The sequence below is a fragment of the Canis aureus genome, chromosome 15 (assembly GCF_053574225.1).
Source record: "Canis aureus isolate CA01 chromosome 15, VMU_Caureus_v.1.0, whole genome shotgun sequence".
Classification (NCBI taxonomy): Eukaryota; Metazoa; Chordata; class Mammalia; order Carnivora; family Canidae; genus Canis; species Canis aureus.
This window is the reverse complement of record NC_135625.1, coordinates 14695-40578: the sequence shown is the minus strand read 5'-3', so window position 1 is coordinate 40578 and position 25884 is coordinate 14695. Positions and strand designations below refer to the sequence as shown.

The 25884-nt window shown below is 61.1% G+C and overlaps 1 protein-coding gene and 1 long non-coding RNA gene across 2 annotated transcripts; both read right to left on the bottom strand.

Moving 5' to 3' along the window:
* Positions 1-2224: 2224 nt before the first annotated feature.
* LOC144284204 (uncharacterized) lies at positions 2225-4310 on the bottom strand. Its single transcript, XR_013352540.1, has 2 exons — positions 4089-4310; positions 2225-2700 (listed from the first exon to the last, which is right to left on the bottom strand). It is a non-coding gene; the product is annotated as an uncharacterized LOC144284204 (long non-coding RNA).
* A 3408-nt stretch (positions 4311-7718) lies between these two features.
* LOC144285124 (USP6 N-terminal-like protein) lies at positions 7719-13204 on the bottom strand. The gene is made up of 8 exons (XM_077850374.1): positions 13133-13204; positions 12864-12984; positions 12106-12200; positions 11830-11895; positions 11280-11379; positions 10900-11053; positions 10045-10244; positions 7719-7846 (listed from the first exon to the last, which is right to left on the bottom strand). Exons 1-8 carry the CDS (start codon positions 13202-13204, stop codon positions 7719-7721), a joined length of 936 nt encoding a protein of 311 aa, XP_077706500.1.
* Between the last annotated feature and the right edge of the window lie 12680 nt (positions 13205-25884).

Genomic DNA, 25884 nt, shown 5'->3' with positions numbered 1-25884 from the left:
GTGGAAGGAGACGCGGAGGGGGAGAGCTGTCAGGGGAGCCAGCCGCTCCACGACCAAACAGCGGCAGCATGAGTGCAGGGGGAGGGGCGGGGTGGGCCTGGCTCCTGAGGGCCCCTGGGAGGCCTGCACGCTCCCGCAGGGACCACACAACCTCCCCCCAACCCTCTCTCCACCATGATTCCAACCTCCACACACAGGAACGGATTTCTTATCTAGAAATCCTGAGGCTGGAGGTGACCTACCCCTGGCCCCTTCCTATCCACAAGCAGAAGGACCAGCAGTCCTCGGCTCTTATCCGGGACAGGGCACCCCTGCTGCTGCTCAACCCCATCTTGGCAACTTTCTTCCCCAGAATTCAGGCTTCTTACACACCTTTATCTCGGTGCATCCAACAGGCCAATCCTGCTGACCCCCCACAGACCCCCACTCAAACTGGCAGACACTCACACAGAGAGGGCAGGTGGGGCTTCTCCTCTGTCCCGGGGACCCTTCCAGGGAATGCTGCGCGCTCACGTTTTCTAATTCCCAACTGCCCTGTCCACTCCTCCACCTACTGAAGCATGGTTTTTGTCACACATTTGTGATATAATAAAAAACATTCATTCGTCTGCTCCCAATTCCCAACACGGGACCCCGAAATCCCTTGAAATCTCTAGGTGGTAACAGCATGTTGGTTGGAATAAGATGACTGGGCATTGCTTCAGGCTGCGGGGTGGTCAGCAGAAGCTTGGAACCTCCAGCCCTACCCCACATCCTCCGGGAGGCGGGAGGGGCTGGAGATGGAGTTAGTGATGCATCGTGCCTATGTGAGGAAGCCCCTATAGAGTTCCCAGCAGTCGGGGCTCAGGGAGCTCCCAGGTGGGGGCACCCCAACTCCACGGGGTCCCCCCAGACCTCACCCCATGTGCATCTTCATCCAGCTGTTCATCTGTATCCTGTCTCATAACCTGCATCATGGCATGAACTGGTATGTGTGAGGGTTTCCCGTGAGCCTCTAGAGCAAGTCACTGAACCCTAGGAGGGGGTGGTGGGAGCCCCAACTTACAGCCACCAGGTCAGCAGCACAGGGGCTGGACGTGCGGCTGGCGTGTGGGCGGCGCCTGTGGGACTGTGGCATTTGCCCCCCACACAGTGGGACTCCCAGCTGCCCCCAGAGATTGGCCAGTGCAGGGAATCTGCACAGTTGGTGTCAGAGGTGCTGGGAGCAGGAAGCGTTTGCTCCTGGTACGTCTCTCCGAGGCAGCATCCCGCGGAGGACCCATGGAGTCCGGGGCTCTGGCCCACGGGCCTGGGTGGGACTGGTCTCCTCCTTTCTGCTTGAAACTGCTTCCCCCTTGGCCTTGGCCGAGTGCTGCTCTGCTGAACGCTTCCTGGGATCTGCCCTCCACTACCCAGGCCCTCTCCTGCATCGTGCGACGCTTCCTCGAGTGCCAGCCCCCTGGCTCACGGGGCGGTTTCCTTCCTAAACGTGTGCTCCAGGCCGGTGTAGCCAGCGGTGAGGCCGTGTGCGGAGCAGGGGTGGGCCGGCCCGACCCTCAGAACCCCGCGCGTCTCCCACCGGCCTGCTGTGGAATCTAGGCCGGGGCTCTGCCCGTGGGCATACGAGGTCACGGGAGGAGCAGGGCCGAGCCTGTGGCTGCTACTCTGTCTCCAGCTTTTATCTGCAGGCTGTGGAGACCAAGGCAAACTTGGCTGTGGCAGCCGATCACACTACAGTTTAAATACTGGAGCAATCCTAGAGCTTGCCTGTAGAAGATTTCTAGGATGCGGATCATTACAGAGCAGAAAGGCCAGCAGTTGATGAGATGAGGCCAAACAGTCCCAACAGATGTTGCACCTGAGCTGCCATCCAAAGGGTGTTCTCTCGCCCCTGGTGCCCCTCATCCCACCTGCTCCAGAGAGCTCCAGCTCCTGGACCCGTCCTCCACCTGTGGGGCAGCAGGCCCTACAGATGCCCAGGACTTCTGTGTCCACCAGAGGGACCTCTGCACCCGAGGAGCACTCGCCCTCCTTTTCCCCAGTGACTTCCAGGACTCCGTATGTCCCTGTATGGCTCTCTTCCTTCTGTTTGGAACCCTCCAGCCCTACTGTTAACTTAATTAAATGAGGTGGGGGCGCCTGCCCGGCTCAGTCGGTAAAGCAGGCAACTGTTGATCTCGGGTTGTGAGTTCAAGCCCCAAACATGAGGTGTAGAGATTCTTTAAATAAATAAGTCATTAAAAAATACCGTAGGATGAGGTGTTTACTCACTAGAATGAGGATGTACTGAAGCCTGCAATACCGGGAGTTGACAAGTCTGTGGAGAAAGTAAAATCTTCATGCCTTGGTTATGGGAGTGCCTATGAGTTTGGTTTTTTCTTAAAGATTTTATTTACTCATGAGAGACCCAGAGAGAGGCAGAGACGCAGGCAGAGGGAGAAGCCGCGGGGAGCCTGATGTGGGACTCGATCCGGGATCACGACCTGAGCCGGAGGCAGAGGCTCACTACTGAGCCCCCAGCAGATAAGCCCCTACGGGGGTCTTATCTGGAACAGTCTGCAGTGTCTCGTACCTTGAGCTGACACTGAGCATCTGGCTCAGGGTTTCCAGTCCCAGGCGTTCACCCCAACTAAATAAAAATGTGTGTCCACTGAAGTCTTGTAGGAGAATTAGCTTGGCCGCTTTCTTTGGAGGAGCCGCAGCTGGAGACAACACAGCCGCCTGTGGACACATGAATCCTGTTCTATTCATACAACGGGCTGCTACTCAGTAATAGAAATGGAAAACACTGATAAATCTGCAAACGTTATGCCAAGTGAAAGGGGTCAGACACACGGGAATGTGCGTTCCTAGTGACAGGGGTCGTGACCCAGAAGCAGTGCCTGGTGGTGATCCCGGTGACCGGTGACCCCGGTGACCTAGGGAGCTGGTGGGTCCCTGGGGCGGTGACCCCGGTGACCGGGGGAGCTGGTGGGCCCCTGGGGCGGTGACCCCGGTGACCTAGGGAGCTGGGGGCCCCTGGGGCGGCCCTGGGGCGGCGCGGGGAAGGCAGGGAAGCCGCGGGCCGGGACTGGGGTGCTGTGGGCCGTGGGAGCTGGCGCAGGTGCAGGCGCAGGGCGCAGGCCGCAGCAGCAGAGGGCACGCCAAGGTCGTGGCAGGTCGTGGCCCGGGTGTTGGGCCCCAGGACCCTTGAGTTTTCCGTGGCGCGGAGGCGGGGGCCTGCCCTGGGCTCTCGGGAATGGATTCCCGCGTCCCCCCGCCCGGCGGGCACAGCCTCGGGGCCCTGACCGCGGCTCCCCTCCGCAGCGGCACCCGGGGGCGTCCCGTCAGCCTCGATCTGAAGTGACGTCGCCCTCAGGCCCAGGGTCCCGCGTCCGTCCCTCCCTCCTCGGCTCCGCGGCGCGGGGCGGGAAGCGGGCGGGGCCTCGCATCCAGGAGCCCGCCCCGCCGCGGCCGCTCGTGCCCACCCAGGTGCCCTCCCCGTCCCCCGTCCCCGTCCCCCCTCCCTCCCAGGGGCGGGGCGAGCGACGAGCAGCGCCCCCAGCTGAAGCCCGCGGGCGGCGGTCCGGGCTCCCGAGTCCTCCCGGCGGAGGAGAGCGCGACCCGGCCCCGGCCACGACTCCCGACGCCCCCGCGGCCCGCGGCGGCACTTCCGGTTCCGCCTTCCGAGGCCCGCCCCCCGGGCCGGCGCGCCCAATCCGGGCCAGGCGCGCTCTGGCTGCTGCCAATCAGGGACTGCGTCCTCCGGGACCGGGTCTGAGGAGGCGGCCCCGGGGGGGGGAGGGGCGGGGAGCCGCGCGGGGCGGGGGGTCGCGGGGAGGGAGCCGCGCGGGGCGGGGGCGGGGAGGGGGAGGGGGAGGGGTCGCGGGGCGGGGGCGCGGGGGCGCTGCCCAGGTGTGCGGCTGGGTGACCGCCCCGGCACCACCTGGAGCACCGTGGCCCCACCGCAGGTGCAGCGCCCGCCGTGCACCCCGTGGCCCAAGGCGCCGATCCGGGGGACCGGGAGCTGCCGACCACCCTGCTCCCCTCCCCGGCCGCCTCCCCGAGGCTGCTCTCCCGCCCCCGCACCCCACCCAGCTCCTCCGCACCTTCCGCGGGCCTCGACTTACCCGTCCGTCCCTTTCCTGAGTTGCCCCGGGGAAGCTTCTTTGCCTCCCGGAGCCCAGAGTCTGTCTACCGGGCGGGCCGTGAAGCCTGAGGACGGAGACGGGAGGGAATGCGGGGGCGGCGGGGGTCAGGGAGGTGCGCAGGGAGGTCCCGGGCCGGGCCGCAGCACAGGGAGCAAGGCCCCAGGCCGGGCGGAGAGCGCTCAGCACCGGGGAGGGATGGCCCCTGAGGCGCCGGCAGGGCCAGGGAGGCCGAGGGGCACGAGGGGGACGATGCCCTCAGGGAGGCCGCCCCCCCCGCCCCCCCCCCGGGTTATGGCAACCCAGTGACCAGCGAAAATCCTCACCTTCTTGACCAAGTCCCGTGAGGAAGGTGGGCGAGGTGTGCACCGAGGCACCCAGGGGCCTTGCTGATTCAATTCCTTTGCTAGTTATGGGTCTGTTCACATTTTCTATTTCTTTCTATTTCAGTTTTGCTCGTTTGCACATTTCTAGGGATTTGTCCATTTCTTCCAGGTCTCCCAGTTTGTTAGCGTATAATCTTTCATAGTATTCCCTTATAATTGTCTTATTTTTCTGGTGTTGATTGTGATCTCTCCTCTCTCATTTGTGATTTAATTTAGAGAAGGTCCCTTCTCTTTACTTGTTGATGAGGCTGGCTAGGGCTTGATCCATTTTATTACGTATTTTGAAGAACCGGCTCTTAGTTTCGCTATCCCATTCTACTGTTTTGTTGTTTCTGTATTGTCTATTTCTGCTCTCATCTTTATTATTTCCCTTCTGCTGCAGGCTTTAGGCTTTGTTGCTGTCCTTTTCCAGCTCCCTTAGGTGTAGGGTTAGGTCGCGTATTGGAGACTTCTTGTTTCTTGAGGTAGGCCTGTATCGCTATGTACTTCCCTCTTAGGACTGCCTTTGCTGCATCCCAGAGGTTTGGAGAAATATGTTTTCATTTTCATTTGTTTCTATATATTTTCTAAATTTCCTCTTTAATTTCCTGGTTGCTCCATTCGTTCTCTAGTAGGATGTTCATAATCTCCACGTATTTTTGGTCTGTCCAAACTTTTTCTTGCTCTTGAATTTGAGTTTCATAGTGTTGTGGTCTGAAAATGTGCATGGTATGATCTCAATCTTCTTGTACCTGTTGAGGGCTGATTTGTGGCCCATGATGTTCTGGAGAACATCAGAACTCTCTGTTCTGGAGAGTGTCCCATGTGCACTTGAAACGAATGTGTATTCTGCTGCTTTAGGATGAAATGTTCTGACTCTATCTGTTGAGTCCCTCTGGCCCAGAGAGTCAAGGCCATTGTTCCTCTGTTGATTTTTGCGTGGATGATCGTAAGTGGGTGTTAAAATCCCCTGTCATTGTATTATTATCAGTGAGTTTCTGTATGTTTGTTGTTAATTGGTTTCTATATTTAGGTACTCCCATGTCGGTGGCATAAATATTTACAGTTGTTGGATCTGATAATCAGATAGAGATTGATAGTCTTCTTAATTATGAAATAATGCCCTTCTTCATCTCTTCTTACAGTATTTGTTCTTTCTTTTTTTAACTTAAAGATTTTATTTATTTATTCATGAGAGATATACAGAGAGAAGCAGAGGCAGAAACATAGGCAGAGGGAGAGGCGGGCTCCCCAAGGGAAGGCCAATGTGGGACTCGATCCTGGGACCCGGGAATCACACCCTGAGCTGAAGGCAGATGCTCAACCACTGAGCCACTAGGTGTCCCCAGTGTTTGGTTTCAAATCTAGTTTGTCTGATAAAAGTATGGGTCCTCCAGCTTTCTTTTTATGTCCATTAGCGTGATAGATGATTTTCCATCCCCTGACTTTCAATCTGCTGGTGTCTATAGGTCTAAGGTGAGCGTCTGTAGGCAGCATATACATGGATCTTGTTTTTTTTTTTTTAAAGATTGTATTTATTCATGAAAGAGAGAGAGAGAGAGGCAGAAACCTAGGCAGAGAGAAAAGCAGGCTCCCCACCAGGAGCCCGATGTGGGACTCGATCCCTGACTCCAGGATCACACCCTGAGCCACCCAGGAATCCGGATCTTGTTTTTTTAATCCACTCTGATGTCCTATATCTTTTGTTTGGAGCATTTGTTCCATCTGCATTCAGAGTGATTATCGAAAGAGATGAATTTAGTACCTTTGTGTTACCGGTAGAGTTGGTGTTTCTGGCGATGTTCTCTGGTCCTTTCTAGTCTTTCTAGTCTTTCTAGTCTTTGTTGGTTTCGGAGGAGATGCATCTGCGGGTCAGAGGCGGGGTCTGGCCTCCCGCAGGCGGCGCTGTGCTGCCCCCGAGCCTCGAGCCTCGGCGCTGAGGGCGGGATGCGGATGCGGGCGGGGGCGCCGGGTCCCCTGGGCCGGGAGCTGAGCATCCCGCCCCCCGGTCTGCAGGGGCCTCCGCAGAGGAGCCCCCGGGCCCCGGCCCCGGGCCTCCGCCGCTTCTACAGACCCTGCGTTCACCCTGCCTGCGGCCCAGCTTCTGTTTGTTTTTTGATCTCGAACAAGTGACTGAGTTTCAAACCTCCAAGTTTTAGGGACTGCCCTGGGGGAGACCCGTGCTCCTCCCGCCCGGGAGGGTCTCCTCCCACTTCTGGCCTTTGCTGGCCCGGCCCAGGGACACGGCCCCGTGACTGCACAGGGGTTTGCAGTTTGTGGTCACACAGGGCAGACAGCTGGCCCTAGTCCCGCGGCTCTCGGCCGGGGTCCCCACTCCTGGGCCTGGGAACCGTTGGTGCCACCGTCCTTGGGACCCCGGGGACCCTGAGCCCACCCTGTCGCTCCAGGGGCCGCCCCCCACTTCGCCTCCTGAGCACCGTCAAGGCCGGCGTGTCCCCCACTGTAGCAGACTTCTGGAAGCTCTGACTTTGTGCTCTGCTGCTTCTAATACTGTGCGTAGACCCGTCAGCTGGCTCCCTGCCCCTGTGGGATCCGGGGCTGTGTCTCCCCCAGACCGACCGATTGATTTTCTTTTTAAGATTTTATTTTTCTGTCATCTCTACACCCACATGGGGCTTGAACTCCACCCCAAGAACAAGAGTTGCGTGTTCTTACGAACCACAGCGAGTGGCCAGGCTCCCTTTGATTGATTGATAGGTAGTAATTGAAGCCGACGTGCTGCCTGTGTCAGGGCAGAAACTGAGCCCCCGCGTCGAGGTGCGGTGGAGTCATTGGGACCTTGATCGATGTTAAAGAAAGCAGAGCCTCCCCGGGAGCCCAGGGAGTGGGGCCCACACACGTGACAAGTTGGCCATTTCCTTGACCAGGAGTCATTTGCCTGCCGATTTATTTAAATTGCTATTCAATGGCGAAGGTCGTTCTAGGATGGGGATACAGCGAGAACGTTCCGGGTTCGGAGGTAGCTAAAGCTCCCCCCGTCATGGACTTGATGTCCCAGTTGGGTGCAGAGATAGGCGAGCCAGCAAAGAGATGAGAAACATGGCCTTGGGGTGCCTGCCGGCCTGGTCGGGGGACCTTGATCTCAGGACTGTGAGTTTGAACTCCATGTTGGGTGTAGAGAGGACATAAAAATAAAATCTTTAACAAATAATAAATGGATGAACTAACAAAGCATGACATCGAAGGTGAGTGCTCACTTCAGGACAAACCTCAAAGCGGACTATGTCTAACCTGCGACCTGTTCTTCATCGCCCCGCTTGCACTCCTTGGCCCAGATGACGTCCTCCACGAGGGACAGTCCCGCCCGAGTGGGAGTGGGCTTCCTTCCCTGTAAGGCCCGTGCCTCCCCTCGTTCTGCAGGAGAGAAGAGCCGGGAAGGCACGAGCTCGGGGGATCAGCATAAACCTCGGCAATGGTCCTTCCCGATCCCGGGAACCAGAGCTCGGCCTCCTTTTGGGACCCGACGTCGTAAAGAAGCCCATGTGGTCAGTGGCTCGGATGCAGGGTGGAGGCCGAAGGAGAATCAGGAAGAACAAAATAGTGGGGAAACCAGAAGCTGAAAGGAGAGGAGGACAGATGTCAGCATCCGGAGACTTCGCGGGGACCCGGCGTCCTTTCCCAGGAGGGGCCCCCCTCTGTAGGGTGCTTCCCGCCGCCCCGCACTCCCCGTCGGCACCCACAGGCACATCCCCGGGCCTCCAGCGCCTCTGCAGCCGTGGTCTGGAGCGTCCTCCCTGTGTCCTACCAGGGACCCCAGCGTCGTGTCTGTAACCATCCGGCTGCTGTCTGACAACAATCGGGGGATTCCGACGTTTGTTGGGTTTGGGGTGTGTGTGTGTCTGTCGCCGTGCCGCGATCTGATCCTCGGGTCGTGTCGTCCTGACGCCGAAACGGTTGAAACACCATCATTTCTGGTGCTGGCGCTGGGCGGCTAGCTGGGTTCTCCTGGCCGACCCGGGCTCCCTCGTGCCGTGCTGTCCTGCCGGAGGGTCAGCTGAGCTGGAAGGTCCGGCTCGGCCACATCCCCGTGGGTGGCAGTGGGTCCCCGCCGAGCGCCGGCCGCTTCTCTTCTCCCCGATGCCTCTCCAGCGGGGAGCCAGACCTCGGGGCCGCCCTGAGGGGAGCTCCTGAGGAGCCGGCTGCCCATGGCGGGGAGCCCTGGGGCTGCCTGTGTGTGGGAGTCTGGGTGGGGACAGGGCTGGGGTCCCTCGGTCCCCTGCGCTTCCTGCCCCCAGGCCGAGCCCCACGCTCACCCAGCCCCTACTCTCTAGGGCGTGCAGGGTGCCCTCCACACTCTGGCGCGAGAGATCCAGCAGCACCAGGTGTGCACGCTGAGCCCGCCCGGTGAGGGTGGCCCAGGTGTGAGAGCTGCAAGGGCCTGCTGTCCTGACGTCCCCTCCGGGGCCACGCTGACCGCCCCGTGGGCCCTCTGTGCCCCAGGGAGGGGAGGAAGCGCCCCAGAGCCCGGGCAGCCCAGGCCCCCTGGACAGAGGGAGCACAGACCTCCCAGGGCGCTTAGCACAGACCCTGGTGACCTGAGGCTCTCCGGCTGTCACTCTGTCCCAGGCCCGTCCTGGCCGCGGGCACAGGCTGAGTTGCAGTAGAGTCTGTGGGGTCCTGACCCTGGCATCTGGCTGCCCCTGGAAGGCACGTGGGGATGTCAGCTGTGTGTGCCTGGCGGCGCCCCTGCAGGGGCTGGTCGGGGCCTGGGCGGTGCCCCCTCCTCCTCTCTGGGGGTGTCTCCGCACCCCATGCACAGAGCTCCGGGAGACGCAGAAACGAGCCGGCCGTGCATTTTCACACAACAACACTTTATTGAACTTGCAACAGCAAACAGGGGCTCAGAGCCGAGGGTGCGCGCCTTCCCCTGGGAGACCTTCCTGTCCTTAGAGGAAAGCGGGAATCCCACAGGGGTGCAGGTGCTGGAGTCCCCCACCTGGGAGCCTGTGTGGACTCGACTCCGGGTGGGGGCGCGTGTCCTGAGGTTGGGACATTGAGAGGCGATTCTGGGGACAGCAGGGCTGACGTGGACCTGCGGCCCATGGGCTCCTGTGCTGGGTCCCCGCAGGGCAGCTGGACCCCGGCCTCGAGCCCCCTGGGGCCGGGTGACTGACTGCTGGAGCCCCAGCACGTGGAGGAGCCTGCCTCCTGGTGTGGGTGCGGGTGGGGCCCACGGGCCTGCCCCTGCTGCCCTGCCCTGGGGTGTCCCAGGATCCCCAGGGCTGCCCTAGGTCAGCGACCTGGATCTGTGGGGCACGCCCAGGGCCCAGGACCGGCCACATCCGGCTGTGAGAGGGCTCGCTCAGCCTGGGGCCAGAACGCAGGCCTGGCCAGGGCCCCAGGGCGCTGGATCCCATTAGTGCTGGGCCTACCGGGGGGGCTCGAGTCGCCCCTGCCCCCACAGAGCCCGGGGCCAGGCCAGCCCAGGTCCCTCTGGGTCAGGGGCTGGTGTCCTGTGCGGGGGGAGCCGCCCTCCAGGAGGGACAGCAAGACGAGGCAGGGCACGGTGACGGCGGGCCAGAGCCTCCGGGCCTCCGGGCCCCCGCCCTCACCGCCACGCTCTGCCCCCGAGGCCCACGAGCATCGAGCTGCCCCGTGGACGCGGAGGGCAGAGGGTCCCGGGCCTGTGCAGGGCAGCGGGCTCAGCGCCTCCCTGGCTCTGCCCTGGCTGTGCCCGTCACTGCCCAGCGAGGGGCACGAGCTGCAGTGGCCGCGGGGCAGGAAGGGTGTCCTGGGCCCGACAGTGTCGTCCCTAGGGGTCTGGGGGAACCCCGTGATGGGAGTCCCAGGGGTGCTCCAGGGCCTGGTCCGTCGCGGGGCCTCTGGGGTGGCCCAGGCAGGTGCCGAAGGGAAGGGGACCCCGTTTTTTGTCTTGAAGCCCACAATGTCCGGGGGCTGCCTGCCTGCACCGTCTTGTTGCACTGGGAGGGTGGGGAGGGAGCTCCAGCGCTGGGGGGAAAGTTGGACCATGGCCTGGCCGGGACGGGGTCCGGGCGGCTCAGGCTGGGTGGCTGGGCCCGGGGAGGCCTGCTCCTCCACCCTGGTCGGTGTCTCAGAGGCCGGAGAAGGGAGGAGAGGCCCGGGCACCGGGGACACTCACTCCAGGCCCAGGGGCCTCGTGGGGAACTCCTCAGGTCCCTCTGGAAAGAGGCCGACGGGGTCAGCGTCTCCAGCAGGCTGTGTGTCCCCCGCTGGGGGTCCTGGGGGTCCTCATGACTCCTGCGTGGCCCCCCAGCCTGACCCTGCAGGCTGCAGTGGGTGCCCGCCCTCCCAGCCCTGGCCTGGGTTCCCTGAGGCTGGAGCAGAAGAGGAGAGCCCCAGAGATGAGGACGGGGGCCCTGGGGGCTCTGTCCCCTGTGGGCGGCCCCAGCAGGCCGAGTTGGGAGGGGCCGGGGCCCTGAGCCCACCTGGGGGGGGGCAGGTCGCACCGCATCCTCCGGAGCTGGGTCATGGAGGCCCGAAGGTGTCTGAGCACCGACTCGTCCTCCAGGGCCCAGGGCTGGGCCAGAGAGTCCTGGAGGAACTCCCGGAGCCCTTCCAGGGGCAGCTTCAGGAGGCGCTCTGGGCGGTCGGCGAGAGTCAGTGGCTGGGGTCCTGCTGTGCCCAGGAGCGCCGTGGGTAGTGCGCTGGCCGGGGTGGCCCCTGCCCGCTGCTCCTCTCAGGGAGCCCTGCTGCACCCGCCTGCCCCGCCGTCCCCCCGCCCCAGGTCTGGGTGCTGCTTAGAGCACAGGGTCACCGCCCCTGCCCCCCACCCCCGGCACACCTGGGCTCCCAGGGGCTCACTTACTCCTGTGCACCTTGAGGATGGTGTAGGCCATGGCCGTGAGCACCCTCTCCCCATCGAGTACGTAGGCATCCCACAGCTTCAGGGTGAGCGGGAAGGGGGTCTAGGGGACAGCGGGGTGGGAGGAGCGGCCTGAGCAGGGCCCCTGGGGGGCTCGGCTGGGGCTAGGCTAGGCCTGCCATCTGCCCCCCGGCTGCCTCCGACGGGGCCCCACAGCCCCCCTGTGCGTGCCCTCCTCCCAGGGAGATCAGGACTCCCGGCCGCTCCGGGCTCCCACCCCGGCCAGCATCTCCCGCACCCCTGGGGGCACAGACTCTGCCCACACTTGACGACACCACGCCTTGAGAGGACCGCAGGCTGGCCGCCCGATGGGCCAAGGGCCCGTCCACACCCCAGGCTGACCCGGCCTCCCCCGGGGGAGCTGAGGCAGAGACAGCCCGCCCCCCGGAACCTCGTCCAGGGACCCTCTGGGCTTCTCCAGGGTGGGGCTGAGCTGGGCCCTCCCCGGGGGCAGGGGGCAGGTCCGGGAGTGGGGGTCCCGGGGGGGCCTCACCTGGCCGAGGAAGCACTGCAGGAACCATTTTGGGGTGTAGATGCTGGTGGACATCTGCTCCTCGTCCTGGCGGGAGGGCAGGAGGTGCTCAGGCCCCACGCCGCGGCCCCTGGAGCCGGGTGGACACGCTCCCCACGGCCCAGCCCAGCCTCGAGGGCGCCCCCGGGCCCCAGGGGGAGGAACGTGACCCCAACTCTGGGCAGCTCGGTGGGAGGGCCTTGCCCCCCACCCCCTGCCCCGGGCCCCAGGGACAGAGCCTCAGGAGCTCCCACTCACCATGTGCTTCCTCAGGTCGGGGAGAGCTCTTTGGAGGACGCGCTCGTGATGAGCCTGGAACCTGAGGAGCTTCGGGAAGCCCGGGATGAAGAAACCTGAGAAGGCCCCAGGCCCCCACGGTCAGGGCCTCCTCCTGCACCAGGCGGGGTGGGGGGTGTCTGGGCAGGGGCCTCCCCCCACGCCCTGACCCCCGTGTGCCCACCGCCCTTGGAGCCCTGACTGGACCCGCTCTTCCCAGAGGGCAGGGCTGCCTCCCAGGCTGGGGGCGCAGGGCCCAGGGACCCCCGTCCTCACAGAGACCCCGCGGGGCGTGGGCTGGGGGCTGAGGCCCGGCTGACCCAGCACCCTCTCTCCTGTAGGGGACAGGAGGGTCCCCAGCCCCGAGGGGCAGTGGGTGCAGGCCACGGGGAGGGTGATGGGCGTGCACGGCCCTCTGTGGGGCTTGGGGGTGAGGCTGGGGGCTCCCGGGAGGGGGAGACGCTGCCCCCTGGGCCCTGTGTGGCCGTGGGCTGGCAGGGGGGCCTGGGGTGCAAGCAGGCAGCCGGGCGGGAGGCTGGGGGAGCAGTGGGAGTGCGAGCCCGGCCTGCAGATGGTGGGGCGGGTGGCCGTGGCTCTGGGACCCCGAGGCCACCTGGGAGGCGGGGCCCTTGCCCGTGGGGGGGGCGGGCTGGGGGGTTCCCGCCTGCCACCCGGTGCAGCAGTCTGCAGGGAGGCCCTCCTGAGCTCCCCTCCCGCCCGGCGGCCCGGCGGGCCCCTACCGTGCATGGCGTGCCTGTCGTCTGTCATCAGCTGGGCCAGCGCCCAGAAGGCGTCCTCCTCAGGCAGGAACATGAGGAGGATGGCCACGATCTCGCTCATGCCCTGGCAGTAGCCCACCTCCTGCAAGAGCCAGAACCCCACGGAGGGCGTGTGCCCCGAGGCCCCCTCTGAGCCCTCCCCGCGGGCGTCAGGCTCCCCCGGCTCCCTCACAGCCCGTGCACCCGGAGGGGGCTCCCAGAGGGCGGGGGGGGGGGCAGGTGAGGGCCACCCGGACAAGCTCGGGCGCCAGCACCCTGGGCCCCACTACCGAGCCCTGCGGCCGCCGTGCCAGGGCCCCCATCCTCAGACCAGCAGGAAGGGCCTCCGTGAGCTGTGCCAGGCTGCAGGGGACCCGCCAGGTCTGGAGACCCCCCGGAGGGCAGGTCGGGGTCCTGACTGTGGCCCCTGGCAGGTCCCACGAGGGGAGCTGGGCCAGGACACCCCGCGGGGCCGGGGAGTGTGTGAGCTGGGGTCCTCGGGGACCCTTCTGGAATGCGCCGTGGAAGGGGGCGGCCTCCTGGGCACCTCGGCCTCGTGCCCTTCAGGGGAGTGGGAGCCTTCCCTGCCCGGGTTCTTGTCAGTAGTGCTGTCTGTCAGGGTCCAGACCCGAGCTCTAGGACGGCCGCGGTGCATGCGGGGGCCCCGGGCAGCCCCGGCCCTCGGGCAGGCCGGCCCTGCCTCCCCTGGGAGGTCTGCACCCCGCCCCCTGCCCGTCCCGGAGGAGAGAGACCCTCCCTGGCATCTCGGGGCCGTGGAGCTGGGGCCCTCCCTGACTGTGAGTCCCGCTGGTCACCAGCCCTCAGGACAAGGCCGCCCGCGGGGCAGGAGGCGGGGGCAGGGACACTCACGGTGTCGTACACCTAGTAGGCCGCCAGCACGTGGAACAGGGCTCACTGCCTAGGAGGGGGGACAGCAGGGGGCTCTGCTCAGTCAGCCCCCACCCAGCGAGGCCGCCGAGGTGCCGACACCCGCCCCGCAGGCCCCGCGGCCCGCAGGGCCCCTCCGCGGGGGCCGATCTCTGGGGTCAGGTCTGCACACGGGGACAGGCGGCGACCTCACACGTGCAGCGTGCCGGGGGTTAAGTGCACCCTGGGGTGTCCGACGCCTCCGAGCGGCTCCCGCCGTGGGGTGTGCAGCTCCGGGCTGCCCCAGTGCCGCCAGCGCCCGCGGCCCACCCCCTGCACGCCCCCTGGGAGCCAGCGCTCCCCCTGCCCCGGTCCCCGCAGCCCCTGACCCCTCTCCTCCCCTGCCCTGGCCTGGCCTGGCCCCGTGTCCCGGGAACACCACCAGCCCCACGTGGCCCCTGCCCCGAGCCCATGCAGCCGGGGCGTCCGTGGCCCTAAGCGCACCCTCACGCCTTCCCAGGTGTCCCTGGGCTGGACTCTGTCGGGGGGACCCCGGGCCCGCCCATCCCAGGGCATCTCGGGGCTCCAGGTCTGAGCTGCCGTGAGGAGAGCAGGGAACGTCGTGCAGGTGTGACCCCGATACAGGCTGCGAACCCCTGGGATCACTATCTGAGCACGGGGGGGGGGGGGTACGGGGTGTGGCCCCCTCAGCACTGCCAGGAGCCGCCCGCTGCCCTCCCGCACAGCGGCCTGAGTCTGCACCCTGGCTCTGCGGCCCCCGGGCCGGGCTGCTGGAGGCCTGCTCCCCCTGGGCGGGGGTCACAGGTCAGCCTGACCCGGCCGCGCTCTGAGGGCCGTGGGGGCCCCAGGGGGCAGCAGGTTCCCTGCAGGGAGGAGCACCTAGTTCTCGTGGGGAGACAGTCCGAGCGGCCCCCCGGGAAGCCCAGCCACCCTTGCCTGGGAGAGCCAGCCCCGCCCCTGGCGCCCCTACAGGTCACCCTTGGGGTCCCGGGCTCCCACACACCCCACCGGCTGCACGCAGAGGTAGTTGCACCCTCTGCTCCACCCACCTGCACCCCCTGTCGGGGTCTCCTTGCCTTCCCCACCTCCCCGCAGCCCCTGGGAACTCTACGGGACACCCGGGCTTCTGACGGGAGCAGGCCATCCAGAGAACCCCAAGGTGGCCGGGGAGGCTGAGCATGTCCCACAGGGGGCAGCTGCACCACGTCCTTGTTGGGGGGGGGGCGGGACCGATAGTGTAGGGGTGGGGGTCTGGGGGTGTGGGGGATGGTGTGGGGGGTGATGTAGGGGGATGGCGTGTGGGCCGTGGTTGAGGGGATGGGGTGGGGGGCTGCGGACACAGGGCACCCCCTTTGCTAAGGTGCACACGGAGACATCTACAGATAAAGGCGACCCCAGTCTGGGGTTTGCTGTGACCCCTGCCCCTGCCCCTGGGGCCCCGTGTGCTCAGCGCAGGGCCTGCCTGGACCGGGGCGGCATCTGGGGGTCGTCATGCTATGTGTGCTCACCAACTGCAAATTGTCTAAGATAAAATGCCCAGAATTCAGAAGTACATAAAGCACCGAGGGTGGGTGTCACCCTGACCTGTCCAACCCTCGTCGGGTCCATGTGTCCCGGTCCAGCCGCGGCCATGCACCCTGGCCCCCAGGTCCCCTTACTGCCCCCCACGCCCCTACCCCAGCCCCCTGCTCTTCACGGGGCCGCCCCTCACCCCCTTGGGGTTCAGCTCAGATGGTGACCCCTGGAGGCCCCGTCCTGGGGCCTCCCCATCCCCAAGACCCTGGGGGTGGGGGCACGGGGGTCATCCCCAGCACCCTACCATGTGGCAGTGTGTTGTTTGCTGCCGTCACTCCCCCCGGCCTCGGAGACCCCGTGTCCCCTGCACAGAAGCCCCCGGGCCTCTCCTGGGCCCCCGAACCCTGCTGGCCCAGCAGCCTCACCCGACCCCGTAGCAGTCCCAGAACATGGTGTGACTGCGGAACATGCGGTTGACGTCCAGGTCGATCTGCATGATGTCCCGGGAGGAGACCAGGGCCGCCTCTTTCATTTCCTGCGGGGAGACCCCAGGAGGAGGAGCCGGCGTCAGGGACACAGACCCCGACCTGTCAGCAGCTGCCGTCCTGGGCAGGGAGCCCTGGGGCCACCATGGGAGTGTGTCCTGCAGGAACCTCCACCCTTCCCCTGGGAGGCCAGGGACGGCGGGAGTGTCCACCGTGCCCGTGGGGCCTGCGTGAGGGCCTGTGCCCAGCTGTTGTGGGCGGGGAGGGAACTGAGGGTCAGCCCTGGACAGGGAGGGGACATGGAGGATCAACCCGGGTGGGGAGGAGACATGGGGGGTCAGCCCGGGTGGGGAGGGGACACGGGGGTTCAGCCCGGGTGGGGAGAGGACATGGAGGGTCAGCCCTGGGCAGGGAGGGGACCGAGGGTCCAAGGGGAGTGGACGGGTCCCACCTGGTATTTCCCGGCATTCCTGGCCTTAACCTGGTCGACGTTCAGCAATCGCAGCCACACCTGTCCCCGCTCCTGGGGCGGGACCCCCTTGTAGACCCGGCGTCGCAGCTGCGGGGAGGAAGGCAGTGCTGGTGAGAGGGGCCCAGGGCGGCCCCTTGGAGCCCAGGGGGCGCGAGGCATCTAGAAGGTTCTGGCTTTGGCTCCAGGGTGTCTGCGGAGAGGCTGGGTCTCCCTGGAGCTGGGCCCCGTCCCCCACAAGTAGCAGGGACCGTGGCCCCGACCTGACGCTCCCCCACCGCCGTCCCGGGGCCTGGGGAGGCTCGGGCTCCCAGCAGACTCTCCCCAGGCAGGGGGCTCCCCCGAGGATGGGGCAGGAGGACACTGAGGGCGGCCCCCCAGCCCCGTCAGGACGGAGAGCCCTCAGGGGCACCCAGCGCCCCACCTTCTCACTGGGGAGGTAGCGGTCCCATCGCTTGAGCATTTTTATCCATTTGTCCGTGCGCCGGGTCTCCTGGCGGAGTTTCTGGAAGAGGACAAGCGGGGGCCGCAGGTGAGGCTCCAGCTGCGGGAGGTGGGCGCTCGGGCCGCATCCAGTCCCCCGCAGGACCCGGAGGAGCCAGGAAGGCACAGGGCCCCCCGCGGACCGCGTCTCCGGGTCTGGGGTGCGTTCCCGGCAGCCCGTGCAGCGCTAGGATGGGGGACTGGGGAGACGCCCGGGGATGTCCTGGGGGACGGGGTGCAGACAGCTGGCCCCAGCCCCCACCGACGTCCTGCCCGGGGCCCAGGATGGGCTCTCACCTTGGCCTCGCGGGGGCTGGGGCCGGGCAGCTCCTTGCCCTGGAAGGCAAGAGACACAGAGCCCTGAGGCCCCGGCCCCACCTACACATCCCCCACCCCGTCTGCACCCAGGGGCCTGGGGAGGGCAGGGCTCCTCCAGGGAGGGCAGGGGCTGCCAGCGGCCTGAGGGCGGGCGGGGGCGGCGTCTGGGGGGTCTGAAAAGGGTGTTTGCTGGTGGTGGGCTGGGCGGGGACCCCTCGGTGCCCCCAGGGGGTGACCTGCCCCCCTCCTCGATGGACCAGCCCGAGAGCTATCAGCATGGCCCGGGTGCCCCGTGACCGTCCCGCTGAGGTCCCCCCGCCTCCCCAGGGCCTGACTGCCCAGCGTCCAGCCGGCCTCCCCCTGTCCCCTGGCCGTCCCCCTGCTGTCCCCTCTGCCACCCTGGCCCATTTCACCTCCTGTCCTGTCGGAGCCCCCGAGCATGACCACCCCTGAGCCATCCCAGCAGCCACTGGGCCGTGAGCAGGGCTGAGGGGGCCCCACCTGGGGTCTCCAGCGTCCGTCAGGTTCTCGTGGGGCTGCTGACCCATCAGCCTCGTCCCCTGTGACCTAGGCCACTGGGCTGTCCCCTCCCTTGTTCCCGCCCAGGGTAGCTCCATCCTCCTCTTCCCTCCTCCTGCCTGGTCGGGCCCTCCCTCTGCGGCCCCTGACTCCCTGCCCTGGCCTGGTCCCCGGCATCTACCTGCAGCCCCGCAGAAGCCTTCGGGACTGTGAGGGCCCTGGCTGAGGGGTGTGGGTGAGAGCACCCCTGCAGACTCGCCCCAGACCAGGCCATCCCCCTACAGAGAGCACGCCCCGGCCCCAGAGCCCCTCACAGGCGGGATACCCTGCTGACGGGACTGGACACCCCCCCCCCGGATGCAGGAGGCAGACACCTGGGCCTGCCCGAAGCAGGCATGGGGGCCCCTCCTCTGAGTGTCCAGGGGGCCCCCCCCGGCTCAGCTCCCTTTCTGCCCACGTCCCGGGTCGTCCTCCAGGGTGTCTCAGCTGCAGCCCAGCGCAGACATGGCCCTCAGAGGGCTCCAGGGGACGAGGTCCCGACCTGGGGGGGGGGCGGTCAGCCTCCAGAGAGGTGCTTCTGCAAATGCCACCCCCCCCCGAGATGGATGAGGGGTGTCCAGGGGACTCACTGCAGAAAGCCCTGGTGATGGGTGATCTTGCACAGTGACAGGTCCTGCGGAGACCCTGCTTGGTGCGCCTGCAACAGAGGGGGCTCCATGGTGGGGACCGATCAGAGCAGGGAAATGGGGACAGACAGGAGGGAGCAGAAGGGCTCCTCCCTCCCCTGAATCCTGAGGGAGTGCCGACCCTCTGAGATTGGCCGGGCACCAGAGGAAGGGCCTGTCTGCCCGGTGGGCACAGCCTGACAGCCTCACCTGCTTCTATCTATCAGTGACGATCCCCACCTGGGCCTGACCTGACCTGGTGACTATGGTCCCCACCTGGGCCTCACCCGGACCTGGTGCCTGTGGTCCCCACCTGGGCCTCACCCAGACCTGGTGACTGTGGTCCCCACCTGGGCCTCACCCAGACCTGGTGACTGTGGTCCCCACCTGGGCCTCACCCAGACCTGGTGTCTCTGATCCCTACCTGGGTCTCACCTGACCTGGTGACTCTGATCCCTACCTGGCCCTCAACCGGACCCGGTGACGGTGGTCCCCACATGGGCCTCACCTTGAACCGGTGACACTGGTCCCCACCTGGACCTCACCCGGACCTGGTGACTGTGGTCCCCACCTGGGCCTCACCCAGACCTGGTGACTCTAGTCCCCAACTGGGCCTCACCCGGGCCTGGTGACTCTGGTCCCCAACAGGGCCTCACCTGGGCCTGGTGACTCTGGTCCCCACCTGGGCCTCATGTGGATCTGCGAGTCTGGTCCCCACCTTGGCCTCACCTGAACCTGGTGACTCTGGTCCCCACCTTGGCCTCACCGGGACCTGGTGACTCTGGTCCCCACCTGGACCTCACCTGGAACTGGTGACTGTGATCCCCACCGTGGCCTCACCTGGACCTGGTGACTGTGGTCCCCCACTGGGCTTCACCTGGATCTGGTGACTGTGGTTCCTACCTGGGCCTCACCTGACCTGGTGACTGTGGTCCCCACCTGGGCCTCACTTGACCTGGTGACTCTGATCCCTACCTGGCCCTCACCCGGACCCGGTGACTCTGGTCCCCAATTGGGCCTCACCCAGACCTGGTGACTCTAGTCCCCAACTGGGCTTCACCTAGGTGACTCTGGTCTCCACCTGAGCCTCATGTGGATCTGGGACTGTGGTCCCCACCTTGGCCTCACCTGAACCTGGTGACTCTGGTCCCCACCTGGGCTCACCTGGACCTGGTAGCTGTGGTCTTCATCTGGACCTGGTGACTCTGGTCCCCAGCCGGGCCTCACCTATACCTGGTGACTGGGCTCCTCAGCTACCAATGACTAGGATCCAGGATGGACCCATAGTTGCTACTGACACCGGGACCATCCCCAGGGTCTCACTTGTTCCTGGTGACTATGGTCCTTGTCTGGGCTGACCTGGCTCATCCTTGGCTCTGATCCCCTCTTGAGCCTCACCTGCTCTTGCAGGTATGGTCCCCCCTGTCGTGGGTGTGTAGTGTCTATGGTCCCTTCTGGGCCTCACCTGATGGTACTGGGCCATGATATTGGCCCTTTGCAAGGCCAGCAGAGTCTCCGGGTCCTCCTGCATCGTGCTGCAATCCAAACACATCCAAGAATGACGGCTCGTGAGAACCTTCCGAGGACACATCAGGCATCACACACGGGCCCTCGCTGCCTGTCTGTCCCTTGCTCACCTACAGTCCACCTTCCCAGCCACTGTCCCAGGACACGCTGTCACACTGGGGTCACAGAGCGCTCCCACCCCGGTATCAGGAGCACACAGGTGGGGGACCCAGGGGCTCCGGGGAACTGCCCACCTGATGTTCGGGGGTGACGTCTTCCAGCCCGGGGCCAGCGCAGAGATGGTGGTGGGTGGGCCGGCCAACGAGTGTCCCTGCGGGTTTGGGGGGGCGGGGATCGAAGGTTTCTCTTAGATTCCACAAGCACACGACCAAGGGGAGAAAGCGATGGACTGGACTTCATCAAAATTAAAACCTGATGCCAGCAAGAGTGTGACCAAACTCCCCACCCTGAGGGCAGCGATGTGTGAATAGCCTGAGGGGGGCCTGGGGGAGCACGAGGGACTCCACGTTCCAGTGTGTGAAGAGCAAGCCTGCTCATGGGCCAGGGGGACCCAGCGGGCACAGGGTGGGATGGGGGGGGTGTCAGTCACCCCTGTCGGGGTCCATGCATCTAGGAAAGGCTGGAAAAGTCATGGCTTGGGTGCCTGCCTGCACAGCACAGGGCTTACAGGGGAGCGGGGGTCCTGGGGGAGCTGCCTGAGTTCGGACTGCAGCCTCCTTCCCTGGACGGGGAAAGCAGGGTGACCACTCTCACCCCGTGGGGCTGTGGAAGGGCTGTAGGAGCTGCTCACGGTCATCGCATGGGGGGTCGGGGTGTTGTGGACCCCAGCCCGGGAGGCCTGTGCCTCCACCCAGACCCACAGGCCCCACTGTGGCCCGCGGGGAGCAAGGATCAGCTGCCACTCACCTGTGACCTGTCGCTGTGTGAGCGCTTCCTCTTTATGCACTGGGGTACTGGGGAGAATGGGAGGGTTGAGGTACTGGGGAGAGTGGGAGGGTGGGGGTACTGGGGAGAGTGGGAGAGTGGGGGTATTGGGGAGAGTGGGAGGGTGGGGGTACTGGGGAGAGTGGGAGAGTTGGGGTACTGGGGAGAGTGGGAGGGTGGGGGTACTGGGGAGAGTGGGAGAGTGGGGGTACTGGGGAGAGTGGGAGGGTGGGGGTACTGGGGAGAGTGGGAGGGTGGGGGTACTGGGGAGAGTGGGAGAGTGGGGGTACTGGGGAGAGTGGGAGGGTGGGGGTACTGGGGAGAGTGGGAGAGTTGGGGTACTGGGGAGAGTGGGAGGGTGGGGGTACTGGGGAGAGTGGGAGAGTGGGGGTACTGGGGAGAGTGGGAGAGTGGGGGTACTGGGGAGAGTGGGAGTACTGGGGTACTGGGGAGAGCAGGAGAGTCGGGTTGCTGCGAGCCAGATCCGGAGCACGAGTGCCTCCGATGATCTGCAGACGCAGAGTGGGCACCAGGCAGCGGTGGAACCCAGGGCACCACAGTTCCGCCCAGAGTGGAGTCCCGCATCATCACTGTGGGCAGGCGGGGTCCAATCACCACTTAGCCCTTCACCCTGAAGGCCGAGGGTCCCGGGGGAGGGTCCTGTCCCCACGCCGGGCGGGAAGGGGATGCAGGCACCCCCCCACATCCTCAGTTCCCATCCTCGGGCCCTGCAGGTCTCAGGCCCTTCAAGGCAGACTGGGGGTCACAGATGCCCCCCGCCCCCACAGGGTTCACAGCATGGGGTTGCAGTTAGGAATGTTTGAGGGGCTCCTGGGTGGTTCCGTCGGTTCCATGTTGACTCTTGAGTTTGGCTCAAGTCAGGATCTCGAGGTTGTGGCGTGGAGCCTCGGGTGGGGCTCGGGCTCCGGTGGGTGAGGAGTCCGCTCCAGGTTCCCCCTCTCCCTCTGCCCCCCCTCACTGCACCCTTTCTCAAGTAAATCTTCTAAAAATTAACAAGAAGACACGTGAGCATCTTGATGCCCTCTGCAGAGGTGCCTTCGTGTGCGTAACGACCGTGTAAATGCCTTTCACGGACCCACCGGGAGTCCAACCAGAAACCCATTTTCCTTGATATTTATTGAAGTACAGTCAACACACAACGTGACAGTAGTTTCAGGGCTACAACTAGTGACTTGACAATTCTGTGCCTCACTCAGCTCTCCCCACGAGAAGCGGCGTCACCATCTGTCCCTGTACAAAGTTGTCCCAACAGTACTGACTCTGTTGCCAGGCTGTACTTTCTAAATTTCTGGGATTTCTTTATTTAGAACCAGACGCTTGTAGCTTTTCCTATTGTTCATCCATGTTGCCCACCTGCCCCCCACGGCCCCTCTGGCCATCAGTAAGCATGATCCATCCCATTAACCAGAGAAAGGACATGGGGTGGCACAGAGAGCTCAGCGCTTCAGCACCTGCCTTTGGCCCAGGGCGTGATCCTGGAGTCCCGGGCTCGAGTCCCACAACGGGCTCCCTGCATGGAGCCTGCTTCTCCCTCTGCCTGTGTCTCTGCCTCTCTCTCTCTGTCTCTCGTGTCTCTCAAGGGTATATAAATAAAATCTTTAAGAAAAAACAAAGAGAAAGGACAAAACACATACGATCCCCTCAAGAGTAGCAGAAAAAGCATTTGACAGAATACAACATAAAAAGCACAGTGGGTTTTGAGGAAATGTCTGTCGACAGAGGAAAGGCCACGTAGGAAGGTGCGCAGCTGACGTCATCCCCAAGGGTGACAACCTGAAATCATCTCCCCTGAGAGCAGGAACAAGCAAAGGAGGTCCTCTCTCAGCGTTGCAAGTCCCACCGTCGTCAACAGACGGGAAACGGCCATGTGGGGGTCGCGTCCACCCTGACAGGGGCCCGGCCTCCTCAGGACCCGTGGGGTGGCTTCAGGGTTAGGGTTAGGGGGTTAGGGTTAGGGTACGGGTTGGGGTTAGGGTAAGGGTTAGGGTACAGGTTAGGGTGCAGGTTAGGGTAGGGGTACGGCTTAAGGTATGGGTTAGGGTATGGGTAGGGTACGGGTTAGGGTATGGGTTAAGGTATGGGTTAGGGTACGGGTTAAGGTACGGGTTAGGGTATGGGTTAAGGTACGGGTTAGGGTACGGGTTAGGGTTGGGGTACGGGTTAGGGTACGGGTTAGGGTACGGGTTAGGGTTAAGGTACGGGTAAGGGTATGGGTTAGGGTTAGCGTACGGGTTATGGTTCGGGTTAGGTTTAGGGTATGAGTTAGGGTTCGGGTTAGGGTTAGGGTATGGGTAAGGTTAGGGTTAGGGTACGGGTTAGGGTTAGGGTTAGGGTTAGGGTTGGGGTTAGGGTTCGGGCTAGGGTTGGGGTTAGGGTTAGGGTACAAGTTAGGGTTAGGGTTCGGGTTCGGGTTAGGGTTAGTGTTAGGAGGTTAGGGTTAGAGGGTTAGGTTTAGGGTTAGGGTTAGGGGGTTAGGGTTAGGGTTAGAGGGTTATGGTTAGAGTTAGGGTTAGGGGTTAAGGTTAGGGGTTAGGGTTAGGGTTAGAGGTTAGGGTTAGGGATTTGAATCGAATCGAATCAAATCGAAAAGAAACGCATCGCATCGAATCAAAAAGAATCGAATCGAATCAATTTGAATCGAAAAGAATCAAATCAAATTGAATCGAAAAGAATCACATCTATTCGAATAGAATCGACTTGAAAAGAATCGAATCGAATCGAAAAGAATTGAATCGAATCAAATCGAATCGAAAAGAATCAAGTTGAATAGGATCGAATCGAAAAGAATCGAATCGAATAAAATAAAATAAAAATAATCGAATCGAAAAGAATCGAATGGAAAAGAATCGGATCGAATCGAATCGAAAAAAATCGAATCGAATCGAATCAAAAAGAATCAGATCGAATCGAATTGAATCGAATCGATTTGAATCGAATCGAATGGAGAAAAATCAAATACAATCGAATCGAATCAAAAAGAATCGAATCGAATCAAAAAGAATCGAATCGAATCGAAAAGCATCGAATCAAATCGAATTGAAAAGAATCGTATCGAATCAAATAGAAAAGAATCGAATAGAATTGAATTGCATCGCAAAGAATCGAATAGAATATAATCGAATTGGATCGAAAAGAATCGAATCGATTCGAATCGAATCGAAAAGAATCGAATCAAATCAAATCAAAAAGAATCGTATAAAAAAGAAACGAATCGAATCGAAAAGAATCAAATCGAATCGAATTGAAAGGAATCGAATCTAATCAAATAAAAAAAAACTCATAGAATCGAATCAAATCGAAAAGAACCGAATTGTATCGAATTGAATGGAAAAGAATCGAATCGAATCGAAAAGAATCAAAACGAATCGAATTGAAAAGAATCGTATCGAATCAAATCGAAAAGAATCGAATAGAATCGAATCGCATCGAAAAGAATCGAATCGAATCAAATTGAAAAGAAACGCATCGAATCGAATCGAAATGAATCGAATTGAATCAAATCAAATAAAAAAGAATCGAATTGAAAATAATCGAATCGAAAAGAATCGAATAGAAAAGAATCAAATCGAATAGCATCGAAAAGAATCGAATCTAAAAGAATTGAATCAAATCGAATTGAAAAGAATTGAAGCGAATCGAAAAGAATCGAATCGAATCTAAAAGAATCGAATCAAATCAAATCGAAAAGAATCGAATCGAATAGAATCAAAAAGAAACGCATCAAATCGAATTGAAATGAATCAAATAGAATGGAATTGAATCGAAAAGAAGCGAGTCGAATCGATTCGAAAATCAAATTGAATCAAATTGACTCAAAAAGAATCTAATCGAATAGAATCGAATCAAAAAGAATCAAATCCAATCGAAACGAATAGAAAAGAACCGAATCGAATCAAATGAAACGAATCGAATCAGATCGAATCGAAAAGAATCAAATTGAATCGAATCGAAAAAATCTAATGTAATCGAATCGATAAAAATCACAGAATCGAATCGAATCGAAAAGATTCGAATCGTATCGAATCGAAGGAAAAGAAACGAATCGAATCGAATCGAAAAGAATCGAATCAAATAGAATTGAAAAGAATTGTATCGAATCAAATCGAAAAGAATTGAATAGAAGAGAATCGTATCAAAAAGAATCGAATCGAAACGAATCGAAAAGAATCGAATCGAATCGAAAAGGATCGAATCGAATCGAAAAGAAAAGCATTGAATCGAATCAAAAAGAATCGATTCGAATCGAATTGAATCGAAAATCGAATCGAATCGAATTGATTCGAAAAGAAACTAATCGAATCGAATCGAATTGAATCAAAAAGAATCAAATCCAATCGAAAAGAATCGAATCAAAAAGAATCAAATCGAATCGAAAATATTCTAATCGAATCAGGGATCCCTGGGTGGCGCAGCGGTTTGGCACCTGCCTTTGGCCCAGGGCGCGATCCTGGAGACCCCAGATCAAATCCCACATCAGGCTCCCGGTGCATGGAGCCTGCTTCTCCCTCTGCCTATGTCTCTGCCTCTCTCTCTCTCTCTCTCTCTGTGACTATCATAAATAAATAAAAATTCAAAAAAAATTTAAAAAAAGAAGAAAATATTCTAATCGAATCGAATTGATTTGAATCCAAAATAATCCAACCAAGCGAATCGAATCGAAAATAATCAAATCGACTCGATACGAATTGAATCGAAAATAATGGAAACGAATCGAATCGAATCGAAAAGAGCTAATCGAATCGAAGCAAAGCGAAAAGAATTGAATCGAAGTGAAGCTAAAAGAATCGAATCAAATCGAAAAAATCGAAAAGAATCGAATTGAATCGAAAAGAATCGCATCGAAAAGAATCGAATCGAATCAATTCAAAAAGAATCTAATTGAATCGAATCAAATCGAAAAGAATTGAATTGAACCAAAAAGAATCGAATCGAATCGAAAAGAATTGATTCGCATCGAATCGAAAAGAATCGAATCGAACCGAATCAACAAAATCGAATCACATTGAATCGAAAAGAATCGAATCGAATCAAATCGAATGAAAATAATCGAATCGAATCAAATTGAATCTAATTGAATCGAAAAGAATCGAATTGAATCGAATTGAATCGAAAATAATCGAATCGAATGGAATTGATTAAAAAAGAATCGAATTGAATAAAAAAGAATCGAATCAAAAAGAATTGAATCG